The sequence below is a fragment of the Clupea harengus genome, unplaced genomic scaffold, assembly GCF_900700415.2.
Source record: "Clupea harengus unplaced genomic scaffold, Ch_v2.0.2, whole genome shotgun sequence".
Lineage (NCBI taxonomy): Eukaryota > Metazoa > Chordata > Actinopteri > Clupeiformes > Clupeidae > Clupea > Clupea harengus.
In genome coordinates, this window is record NW_024880401.1 from 1 (window position 1) to 13149 (window position 13149).

General features: G+C 40.3%; 1 protein-coding gene across 1 annotated transcript; it reads right to left on the minus strand.

The window, feature by feature from the left end:
* Positions 1–6079: 6079 nt before the first annotated feature.
* Positions 6080–12450, minus strand: LOC122132052 (mitochondrial import inner membrane translocase subunit TIM44-like). Its single transcript, XM_042706812.1, has 13 exons — positions 12353–12450; positions 11788–11892; positions 11500–11676; positions 11180–11260; positions 10794–10943; positions 10384–10517; positions 10212–10297; positions 9826–9918; positions 9599–9723; positions 9367–9417; positions 9174–9263; positions 8938–9048; positions 6080–7616 (listed from the first exon to the last, which is right to left on the minus strand). Exons 1-13 carry the CDS (start codon positions 12380–12382, stop codon positions 7497–7499), a joined length of 1353 nt encoding a protein of 450 aa, XP_042562746.1. The 5' UTR covers positions 12383–12450; the 3' UTR covers positions 6080–7496.
* Positions 12451–13149: the final 699 nt, after the last annotated feature.

The following is a 13149-nucleotide window of genomic DNA, read 5'->3' on the forward strand; positions in this document are numbered from 1 at the left end:
CCCTTCACTGACAATCTCTCATATTTCCATTTTCCAGGAGATTTCCACTCTGTCATTAACTGTTCCAAGCATGGCCAATCATTTTGAGAGCTCTAGATCAGCCACCCCTCTGCCATTTCTCCAGGTTGGCACAGACGGATGTATCAGCCACCCCTCTGCCCCCTCTCCAGGTTGGCACAGCTGGATGGATCAATGTGATGAGATCAAGTGGAGCTGATGTAGCCAAGAGCCCAAATATGGGACACAGGGCTTTGACCAGAGAAATCCCCTGACCGCTTCCTTTCCTTTGGCCTGACAACAACCAATGAACATGTTACACACAATACCACCACACCCGGAACCAAGGCAGCTTGTATACTCAGGTGTGGCAGACTACACTCACTCAGTGGTGAGTCTTTTTTGCAGAGCTTCCTCCCCCCTCCCTGAAATGTGGCCAATCATGTCAGTTGTAAGTCTGCCATGGCTCCCCTGCATACTCATCCACTCAGGCAGAACACTGTTCCTCTCTGTTCCTCACTAATGACGGAGGAGTGATTGGCACATTGCAGTCAGTCCATTGGGCTTAATGAAGTAGCCCACGCATGGGAAGCCATTTTAATTGGATGACTCATCTATGTTCTAACTTTGCCAAGGCCCCATGCTCTTTTCAAACTCTGTGTTTACTACAACAAAAGGGCTTGTCAAGATTTGAAGTATGTATTATCAAAAGAGTTACCAGAAAGCTTCCCTGTCAAAAATGTTCTGTGGATCCCCAGATTGAACTGAATCATAAATGTCAGTCACAAGATGAAGACGCCTCTGCAGTGGAGTTTTTCTATCACATACACACATTTGATCGGAGCACTACTCTAAAACCGGCAAGGTCTTATTTGAAAAAGCTCTCCAGTTTCTCGTAGGAACAAACAAGAGACAAGAACACTGAAGGGAATGTAAAGTCAATAAGGAAAGTCACCTAAAACAGAGAAGACATTTACAACGAGATTTGTATTTCCTGGAGGAAATACCAGTGCATGCAAAGCATAAAGTTAAAAATGTAAAATACATATGAAATAAAAGATTCTTACGATACATACATGAGAAAAGGATGAGGAGAGAAAAGTGTGTAAAGATCTTTGATGAAGACAAGTGCAGGGAGAGTGAAATAAAGAAATAGAAAATAGATAAATAGAGATAGAGGGAATGAGTGAAAGAGAAAGATAAAATAGATGAATAGAGATAGAGGGAGTGTGTGAAAGAGAAAGAGAAACACTTAGAGATGGAATGCAGAGTGAGTGAAAGAGAGAGAAAAACAAAGACAAAGAAATTAAACAGATTAAGACATTTAGATATTAAGATAGAGAGAAAGTAATAAAGAACCAGACGGACAGATCTGATGTCTTCTTAATGAGTTGGCATAAGAGCTGCATTCATGCAGGGTTGGCATGCAGCGAGTGTTCTGCTCTGTCTGATTCTGTGTTTATGATGCATGGTTGGCAGTGTATGTCTTCTGAGTTTGTGCTATATCTCTCAGAACCATACCACATACCAATAGGTAGTGCACTTATTGCTATAACCTTTTTTCACTTCTCTGCAAGAAGCGAAGTTAGTAGTAGTAGTAGTAGTAGTAGTAGTAGTAGTAGTAGTAGTCCTTTATTGTTACAGTACAAGCACACAAGTACACAAGTACCAGCAACGCAGCCTGTCACTAGTAAACTAGCGAAAATGGCAATCCCCCCGTCCATAAGGGGGTAGACAGGACGGGAAGACAAGGTTGAGGGAAGAATTGCAGCATAAACATGAGGAAAGGGAGGAGAGAAAAAAAAAGGCGACCCCCAGACTATGCTCCTAAAGGAGTACAGTGTGGGAGCAGGAAAAAAACACCTCAGCACATAAGCACATACATTTTACAACAAGACTTGCAACGGGGAGGGGGAGGGGGGATGGATGTAAACCAATACAGACAAGCAGCCAGCTGGATAAGTTAATGGTCCCAACCATTTAGGAGCATGTGATATTTGATACATCTTATTTAAAACATTATTTTCCATAACACAACCATCTTTGCCACTCAGTTGAAGTATATCATTCACAAAAAATGTACAATTGGGTCTAACACAAAATATTTTTTTTATGATTGTCAAAGTCGTTATACACCAAGTAACCACAAGAGGGCAAAACAGTACAATGTAAATGTAATTCCCCTGTGCAGCATGAGTTTGAAGCAGGTAAAGAGACTGCAATGTATAAGCAGTATTAAAGCAGCAGAATGCGGCAAGCTGCCACATTTTGAGGTGTGGTTTGGTATCATCCTTAAATTAATTTTGATGGTATATGCTCATGTGAAGGACAGATTAACACATCTCTAGTTCTGTGGTCAGAGGGTCCAAAAGAACATAAGAAAAGGTTTTACAGCGTAACCTTGGAAACTATATTGTCAAAAGACTTTTTAGGTAGTTAACTGGCTAGTTTTACACCAAAACTCATCACTGCTGCTGTAAGTGTTGCAGGATAAAAAAGACAATTTACTCTATATGTAATCCATTCCACTGAAATCTTGAATTCATATTAACAAGAACAGAAACCGGTAAATGCAGTTTGGAAGACTCAAGATTCATAAGTCTTTGTGTTTGTGTTTTACTATGAATGAAAATGACTGGGACAGTGTACATAAACAATACTTCTTACATTTATATAATAAACAACAGCTGACTATTGAACAGATTATTGTTTGCTCTGATCTGAAACTCTACATAGTGAAGTATAGTGTGAACGTAATTTTCCACATTGAGTTTTCATCTTGACATGAAGTGCAGTGGACACCTGAGGACAAGGCAAGCAGAAAATACACATTTGATGCCTTACTGTGTCACACTTAGCACCAATCGACAGCTCAGTCCAGGTGAGAAAAGTAGCATGGTTCCCGTTAGGGATTAAGAGCCATGATCGCTGCATTTGTCTTGTGGCAAGAGGAGTGGATACAATATTCCCTCTGATGTCCCCTAGTTCTTCTGTCTCTGGAAGCCTCTCCATGACTATACCACAGCATAATCAAACTGCCCTCTCTCCAGCCCATCCTCATGGTCACTCCGGGAAGAGGTTGGACTGCTGCTGTAAGGATCCAACAGGATTCGGAAGTATCGAGAAGCAGGAAACGCAGGAACACCAGCACGAGACCAACCAGGTCAGTTCTCCACTCTGAGGGTAGGGACACCATGACCCCTGGGATGATAGCTCATAATCTGACAACAATGCCTTGCTCATCTTCCCTTTCTCAGCAACCACAAATCCTCTTTGTTGAGGTTCCTTTTTGGTGAGCCGAAGGACAGACAGAACTGAGACCAGCTGTGGTGGTCCATATGAAGAGAGTGCATGAGAGTCATTTCCTCCACAATGGAATAAACTCCACTATACAGTAGCTGTTTGTATGCAGTACAGCATATTTTGGCACCAGGCACAATAATTGCTGCTAGGACCAGCTTGCCATACGCAATCATCCCACACTAAATGATCCTGAGCACATGAGCTACAGGGGTAGCCAGTGTATGGGAGGAGATGGGAATGGATTTAAAAAAAGCAGGTGATAAAAGTTGCTGTTATGAAAATATCAAACTGATTTCAGTGTGGAGTATTCTCAGAAAGAAATAGGGAGGGGTATCTAAGGAAGGTTCTCTTTGAATTTGTTTTAAAGGAGACCGGTTGACATTGTCTTTGCTGTCTCTGTTTTATAGTACATTATTTAGATATTTGTTTATAATTGTGATAATAATTATTATTGCAAAGTATGTACTTTTCTAATATTTATGGCATCATCTCCCCTTGATGCCTAAAGGCATTTATGTGCTTTGTAAATAGTCAGCCAATTCTATTCCAAGAAGTTGCATGGCTGTTCAACAAAGATATGTTTAACAGCCGCACTGTCTGGACAGAAGAGAAAGAGTAAAAAAATCAAAGTGAGTTATCAAAGGATTCTGGGATTAGTGTAACATTGTGATAAGAAAAACTAAATGAACTGCCTGCAAATACAACAGATTGGCCAGAATTCAGGAGTGAGAGTGAGGCTATGGGGCACTGGGGGACTGAACTGAGGGACACTTTATCAGAGCGTTGCAGCTGATAGAGAGGACAAAGTGCAAACTTAAGTTTCTCTTATTTATATATTCTTAAAATGTTTCGTTTAAGAAAATACGTTTTTTATTTTTTTTGTACGTTTATTTGTAATTCTGGCTAAACCAGAAAACTTGACACAATCCTAAAGCTATGGACAGGCACATATCAATGTCATAGTGCACTGATTAGTTATTCACTAGTTTATTCCAACATCATACACCACATCACAGTTGGCTGGCTTTTGCTATGCTTCAGACATCACAAATCTAAAAAAGGTTTTTACTTTGAATGTTTTATTAAATACAAATTTGAAAATATTTCCAAAACAGTCCTCTTCAGGGATTCACTAATGTGTGAAAAGCTATGAAGGAAATCAGCCATCTTGACAGCCTCACCAATATACAAAATATGATGCCAAACGTTAACAGGATATTTTAACGTATCTGAACACATGGACCATGCATGGTAGTTATCCATATTCATGCCTTTTATGTAGGCTACAACCTACAAACCTATCAATTTAACATTTTCTAAAGCCGTTAGACTGTAAAAGTCAAGTCAAAGTCAAAGTAGCTTTATTGTCAATTACTTCGCATGTTAAGACATACAAAGGAATCGAAAAAACGTTTCCCACTCTCCCACGGTGAAACATATAAAGTGCACACGCACAACAACAGATAAGACAAGACATGTCCTACATATAGATATACATATATATATAGTTATAAACATACAGATACATGTACAGCAGCATAAGTTTACTTAGCCTTTATTTGGATAGGACAGTGAAGCATTTTGGACATGAAGTGAGGAGGAGTGAAGAGGTGGGGAGAGGATCGGGAAACGACAGCAGGCCGGAATTGAACCCGTGTCCCTGTGGGCATTGGAGCGCGTAAATGGGGAGCTTATTGGCTCGTGCCACAGTGCCCCCCCCCCCATATTTTTGCTCTTCTCTCAGACAAGAGTGGTCGACAGCACTCCTACCAAAATAAGAAATAAAATCTCATTTTCACAGTCCACAAATTATTGTCCAACGCAAGAGTACATCGGTTCTAAATTTTGAGGGACACACACAAAAAAAAAATGATCACATAATCACATTTTCAAAGTTTATTTAACAGAAAGTCGATTCCACTACTCCTGAACAACTTCTTCTTCTTGCAGCCTTATTTTGGTGGCATCTTTCCAATTCTAAGGCATGCACCAGAGTATTTGCACACGGCACAATACCTGCCCTCCTGTAGTGTTTAGGGGGCGTTACCTATGCCAATGACAAACAATCAGCAACGCACCTCCAATTTATGATCAAGTGGGATTCATCATTCAGCACGAAAGGGTAAGAGCAGATCTGGATGGCTTAGAAGGTTTGGTGCATCAGGAGTTGGCTTCTCTTTTTTTTTGTCTTAACAGAAAATGAAGAGAAAATATAAGAGGAAAGAGAATGTTGCTGCAGGAGGCCCATTTTTGGTTAAACTGGATAGTTAGTTCCGCTGAATTTAATTAATGTGGCTCAATATGTTCAAAAGTAAACACTAAAGTTAAAACGATGCTTAAATAGATCCTGAAATTCACAATTCGAATTGTCTCACACAATTCATGTTACCACATTGTCAAAAAGTGTGACCCATCTTTCTGCAGTATCACTTTACTTCTGACAAAAACAAACCAAAATGACAACAGTTGTAAATCTAAAAAAGTTATTAAAGTAAAGAAATGCTGCTTGTTCAATAGCTTATCCAAGGTGTAAATTCAGTGCCAGTGGCACGTGTCAGCAACACTTAAAACTTAGATCTCCAGCACTCTGATTACAACACATCAGCTTTCTTTACTTCATATTTGATCACCTATTTAAAAAGGACACACGGTGAATGACACCTTACACAAATGGAGTCAGTATCACTGGCGGAAAAAGTGTACACTGACCCTGTTCAGAAAACAGAGGCTTCCAAGACTCAGAAAAGACAAGCATAATAATAAACATATATCCTTAATATTAACGTATATGATTTATTTCTACATTTTGACACGGTAACATTTTTTATTAGAAAATTCAGCATTAAATATTTAGACAGTCATACAGAGTCCCCTTCTCAAACACCTCAAAATAGCTCCCTCTCATACATAGTCTGATAGTTCATTACATGTGGGGGGTCCTCCTGAAAATGGATTGGTGAGGATCCCCAGTAATTCACAGGATGACAGAATAAAGAAATTATTGGGACTAGGACCTAGTTTCCTTCTGTATCTCGGGATTAAAAAAAAGAACAACTACCTCTTTGGACGGCCATCTTGAATGGCTAATGGGTAATATTATCCTGCGTGGGAGAAAAATGCTCCACTACTCGACAGTGGCTGAGAAGAACAAAATATCTCCTCTGAAATTGAGTCTCAATCAGCAAATGAAAATGAGACTCACACTCACAAGTACTGGAGGGCTGGGGGAGGTGGGCCGCTAATTTCATGATGTGGATGTGTACCAAATGGTAGCAGATGGCTATATTAGTATTAAGCAGACCTTGATATGCATGTTTAGATGTCAGCATCAGCATTGCAAGGTTAAGGATGATTTTAAACATAGATGGCATGTTGAGCCATTTTCAATCCATAAAATGCTGATTTGTATAAAAATGGGAATTTTGTCAATATTAACATCAGTATTGATGTGCTTCATCACAATTAAGTCATTGTTTTATTTTACAGCTCAGAAAACCACATCTTATGGTGCGCTTTCAGAAGCTGCCGTAATCATCATAGGAAACATCATATGAACCCATAAATAGTTACGACTTAGATGTGCTGACAGTTTGCCATGGTTCCTATTTCACATAACAGCTTAGTTATGATGGCTGTTTCAACTCATTTTGCACTTTGGTCCTTTTCACGACACTGCTGGGGTTTGAGGGATTGCAGTGTCACGGTTCTCTGCCCATCACAATAATACACTTGCAGAGAACTTCACAAACCTCCGCCAAATATAGCTACACATTCGGAACACATTTGGAACACACTTATATTTTGAATAATCTAACAGCAAAAGTGGATGGCTTTATTTCTTTTACTAACATTTCCTTTTCTAGACTACCAAAAATGTTGAGAGCCACAACCATGGTAAGAAGAGCCACTAAGTGGTGGAACATTGGGGAGCTGTTACCTTTTAAAGATGGAAATTCATTTAGCACACCTTTTTGCTGTCAGGATAACTTAAATTAAGACATCCTTTTTAGCAGCTCATCCAGCACAAAGACCCTCCACTTGATGCCGGGACAACACAAACACACTCAATCCTCACCAAGAATGAGCATACAGGTGTAATATTAAATGAGTGGGAGAATGTGTGTTCAGAGAAGGTGTCGTGTGTTTGTGAGCACGTGCTTGGTCTCTGGCCTGTCCTCACTTCTGAGCCAAGCTGCTCAGAGCACCTGCTCAGTGCTGGAGGCAGACATGTCCAGCAGTCTCCAGGCAGCATGGGGGTTCAACTCCTCCTGGTCACGACACAGCGCCCAAACATACATCATCCTCAGGACCTTCTCCTGCAGAGAGGCACACAGACAGTACACAATTATGACCTGCCTAATGCAATTAAAGCAGTCTAAGTTCCACTGACAAACAAATAGAGGAGAAAACATTTATACTGAGAGACAAAGTAGACGCAATTAACATAAAAGCTGCAAGGAGACATTATAGATCATCACATTTTGCTACAGAGACTGGAATCATGTTGGCATCAAAGGCTGTGCCCTATCATCAATGTCCATAATAAGTCATCCAATCACACCAGAAAGAGTTGTGGTGTTCCCCAAGGCTCTGTGCTTGGACCCTTGCTCTTCTCCTTGTACGTGCTACCCTTAGGTGCTGTCATAAGGAAGCATGGCATTAACTTCCATTGCTGTGCTGATGACAGTCAACTTTACCTATCCATGAAACCTGATGAAATTGTACAGCTACCCAAGATAGAAGCCTACCTGCAAGATGTAAAAGCTTGGATGACTTACAACTTCCTGCTCCTTAACTCTGATACAACTGATGTTATGCTTGTAGGCCCTAAACATTTGAGAAAAACATTATCTAGCCATCGACCCACACTCGATGGGATCACATTAATATCCAACACTAGTATTAAAAATCTTGGTGTAATTATCAACCAAGACCTTCTTCTTGACTCACACATAAAACAGATCTCAAAGACATAATTTTTTCATCTACGCAGTATTGCCAAAATCAGAAAAGTCCTCTCTCTCCAAGATGCAGGAAAACTAATGCACGCTTTTATTACGTTGCGACTAGACTACTGCCATGCTCTCCTGTCCAGATGTTGCAACTACTCAATAAAGAGCCTCCAGCTTATTCAGAACGCTGCAGCTCACACACTCACCAAACCCAAAAATATGAACATATCTCACCTGTACTTGCCTCTCTGCACTGGCTCCCTGTCAAAAGTAGAATAGTAGAAAAACCTGCCACCTGTCGCAACATTCTTCACTTCTTGTGCATGTTGTACCGTGAAGTCATACACTTATGCTACCCCACACTCTGTGCTAGCATTTTTCTGCAATATAAATAATTGCCACCATCGACATTGTTTTCTGTTCCATTACCCTACTTACCCTTGTAATGGTAACCTAATGAGCACACTGTATATCCACTAAGCTGTTGTACAATACTTGAATGCTCTCTCCCCATACTGCTTGGGGGTTTAGGCCCTGGGCTTTGTAAAGCGCCTTGAGACAATTTTATTGTTTTGGCGCTATATAAATAAAATGGAATTTAATTGAATTTTGAAGACTTGTGCATTAAGTCTCTTGAATAAATATGAACCCTATGCTGCTGGGTTGTCATTTCTATTGAACTCACCGGATCTCCCTCCACAACCTCCCCTTTTGAGCTGCGGATCACCATGACGACCTGTGCCTGGAAGGTGATGATGAGCACAGGCCCCTGGTCCATGATTTTACCCATAGCCAGCTGAGAGAGAGAGAGAGAGAAAGATGACATGAAAACAAACACAACAATAAAATAAATACAAATCTAATGTAGCCCCTTACATTTCAAAGGGACTCCCACCTTGCGTGCGAGGCCTGTGTACTCACATCAATGTTGTCAATGTCCAGGATTTTAGATTGGAACTGCAACCCCATGGTAATGGCCTGCTTGATGGGGTGTGCTAGCTGGCTATACGTCTTCAATGTGAACGGAAGAAGAAAAGTACAAAAATAGCGGTTACAGACAGACTTACATTTATACATCTATACATACAAGTATCTGTCAGCAGAATGAACTTACAGCTTCGTAGCACCAGTCTTTCAAAACCTCCAGCTCACCACGTATTATCGCCTGTGAATGGAAAAAGGGGCAACACAGTAAAGGAAGAATTAGAAAAAATAATAAATGGTATGATGCCATCAGTTATTCATCTGGATTTACTAAGGCTTATTTCAAGATCCTCTTCACAGTCATTAACAATTAGCATTGTTAAGACCTGACTTGAGATGAAGAAACATGTTAGCAGGCTCACCTCCAGGATATTGGGGATGATGTCACGCTCACACTGCCGAAGGAACAAGTCCTTATCAAAGCTGGGATCTGCCTTCAGGATCTCCGTCAGCACCTCCGACATCTCTGTTTTAGAGAACAGGCCTCCTACCCAAACAATCAAAGAACAAACTCAGTTTAATATGGACAGAATTAGATTGTTTTTTTTTTACTTTAGTATAGGCAAAGAGTATATCAAGTGTCAAGTACCAATAAGATCGGTGACTTTGTCTGTAACAGCACGGGTCGCCCGGATTAAGGCATTATCACTTTCATCATATTTCATCTTCATGTCAAAGAACCCTGTGGAGATAGAGTAAAGTCATATAGGTGTTTTAAAAATTACAAACGTATTGAGACATCAAGATTTTCCTATCCTGACAAAGTTTAAAAATGTATGGATTATGGATTATGGAGCATGTGTGCAGGGCTCCTGGACCAGATAGGCAATGGGGCCATTAGATGTGTCTCTCTCCTTCACATGTCCACATAGAATCAAAAGTTTAGGAATGTTACATACCGGTAAACATACCTTAAAAGGGGTAAAAGCTTACATATCGACACTTAAACAGAATTACAAAGAAATGTCATCTTACTGTTAAAGACCATGTTGTTGTCCTTGAACTCCTTCCACTGCTGGAACCATTTTGAATCCTTATGCAGAACAACACCTATTGCCTCTCTAAAAAATAAAATGTTGAATTCAGACGATTGCCTTACGTAAACAAGTTTATATCCCTGTCAGCAGCCAGAGCACAGGAGACTTACTCATTAGCTTCGAACACTCTACTCTCATTTTCTGCTCCTTTAAATGAGGACTCGCTCCTCTTCCGTAATGTTGATGGGGCCCGGTAAGGACCATTGTAAGGATCGTCTATCTCTTTCCTCACCGTTTCCATACCCTAAAATCCAGTGAAAAGGGGAATTTAACTCGGAAAGATTATTGAATTAATCACAAATACACAAAGTCATATATTAAGGGACTTGCGCAGAATGTTTCTCCAGGTTTGTCATTCCACTAACAGACTCTAGAGAAACACTGACTTAAGTTGATCATTCAGTCATGCAATGTGAAGTGAAGAGACACATTTCCAAACACCATGTCATATATGGATGGCCAACCAAATGAAATGGAGTAATGTCCCAGTCTTTAATGTACTTATTGAGACGATCCAGACCTGAGAGATAGCTCTGAAGGCACTGGTCTTCCCCAGCACCTCTCCACTCTTAGACACGGACTCAGCTGAGTGCTTCACGGTCTTGGCTGCCTCTTCCACGCCCTCCTTTATCTTCTTGCCCAGGTCAGTACGGCCAACCTCCTCCAAGCTCTGACAACCAGTACATAATGCACTCAGTCAGGACAGCAAACCTACTCCATGCTCTGACAACAATTGTTTCATGTACCAAACAAGCAAAGTCTGCCATAGCAATCATAAAAATCGTCTCACAAACCAACACTTTACACTGTTCAGTATGATGTGTTATGAAAATTAGAGCTTTAACCACCAACTCTGTAGTGGATGTTCTTAATAAGGAGTCAGATGGATACAGGAAAGCTACTTACCCCTTTGACAGTTTCGGAGAATGACCCCAGAGTCTTTTTCAGCACTTCAGATGTTTTCACCGTTTCAGACTCAATAGATTTCTGACAATAACAGACATTACCTTTGTGAAAAACTAGTGCCATTTCAGTCTCATATCTGGATATATTAAACCATTAAGGCCCTAAAATATTCTACGCATACGGTAGGCTTATGTAGCAATTTATTGAGGATTCTATTTCATATTTTGACTGGAACTCATCTGTTCTTTGTAAGCGTCATAAAACATGTTAAACCTGTATCTTTATATGTTGCTTAGATTAGATGAAAATTCTTAACTTACATATTTCTTCCGGGCCTGTTGTAGAGCATCTGACTCTTCCAGCCTTTTAGCTTCTTCACGAAATCTCTTTATATTCTCGCTCATCTCCTTGTTCTTGCTAAACTCTTGCTTCAGGGAGTCCACAAACTCCCCTAAGAAACCTTTTCGAGGATTCCCACGACTGGACGCAAAACGATGCTAAAATGACCCAGCAACAGAAGAGAACGGACACAATTAGGATGTAAAATCTGTAGAATTGTCTGCAACTTGGATGATTAAGTTAGAAAAACATAACGTGCTGTAGCCCACCTGTAAAGAAACAGCACTGGCCCTATATATCCTATTGCCATCTCCTTTGTGGAATGCTGAAATGTATGAACGGGGAAGCAGGATCAGACTGTTCCTGAGAAACATCTGTAGAAGGAAATAAAACAAAAAAATGCCATATGGTTTTGCATATAGAATTATCCTGGTTTATGTATCTACATTCACTTCGTTTTAGGATGCAAGTATTTTCGCCAGTTAGCTACTAGCCTAGTTGACGAAGGGGCATTTGTATTATTGGCGGTGCGAGCATACAGCAATGAACACTTCAGTACAAAACATGCATAACTGGACCTCGTAACCCAAGGTCGTACGTGAAAATGTGATCTTTTGCTGAATGAAGTGGGCGGCAACATGTGGGACTGAATGAATGGGTAACCTTAGTCCGCAATGCGTAATGATGGTTAGAGTCAACTGCTAAAACACGCTCTTGTCAACTCCTTTATCAGTGACTAGAGCAGTGACACTTAGAACGTTGACAATCAGCTGTATACTGGTTGCATTTACAACAGCATTGTTGGTTATTCAAGCAAATAAAGGTAACGCTCACCCCATAACACCGACACAAGGACGCCGCCATCTTGGAAAGCTGAACACACTTTTCGTCAGCTGACCTGCTGACGTCAACTTCACTAACAGCCCACCCTCCCCACCCCAATCAGTCCGTTCAAAGAAGCAAAGATGTTTAAATATATTTGTATGTAATTGGAAGAATAGAGCATATGTCCCGTTTTATGTCTGTGATACATAATGAATAAAACAATTTACAACAGTCAGAGGTGGGTAGGCTACTACCGCGTTATGTTTACTCCGTTACATGTGGTTAAGTATTTTTTCCAATAAAGTTTTAATGCAAAATACTTTTCACTCTTTTATGATTACGATTACAACGTTACGATTAAAAATGTACTTATACACTGCCTACGCCTCGCTACTTGTATAGCCTGTTACATTCACACGCGCACAACTCAAAGCCCAGCAACATCTACTGCTTGGATAAACGTAGATGCCACATTGGCCTCTTGTTCGTATGTCAACGGCGCATCTATATTAAACCGGGATACTCGACGGTGAAAATCTATTTAAGTCTATCACAAAACAATGGCTGCATGAGGGTGTGCAAATCGTAGCACTTTCCAGGTGTGTGGGAATCACTTTTTTTTTTTTACATGTAATGCTGTAGCTTTTTTTTTTTTTTGCTGTTGTATTTGGTAGCCTAATATAACATCATGTTGAGAGCGAGCTAGTCACAAGAGTGAAATAGATAACTTCAAGTTACTGTTAAGGCGTTGAAGTTAACCATTTCCCGTTATTTATTCAAGGTATCCTAATGCTGACATTAGAATG

What these genes read in the sequence shown, in the direction of transcription:
- LOC122132052 (XM_042706812.1), bottom strand. Translation starts at nt 12,382, where the DNA reads ATGGCGGCGTCCTTGTGTCGGTGTTATGGG. An exon ending in CCTTGTGTCGGTGTTATGGG is followed by an intron (nt 11,893 to 12,352) that starts GTGAGCGTTACC and finishes TTCCTTCTACAG; the next exon opens with ATGTTTCTCAGGAACAGTCT. An exon ending in CCAGTGCTGTTTCTTTACAG is followed by an intron (nt 11,677 to 11,787) that starts GTGGGCTACAGC and finishes GGGTCATTTTAG; the next exon opens with CATCGTTTTGCGTCCAGTCG.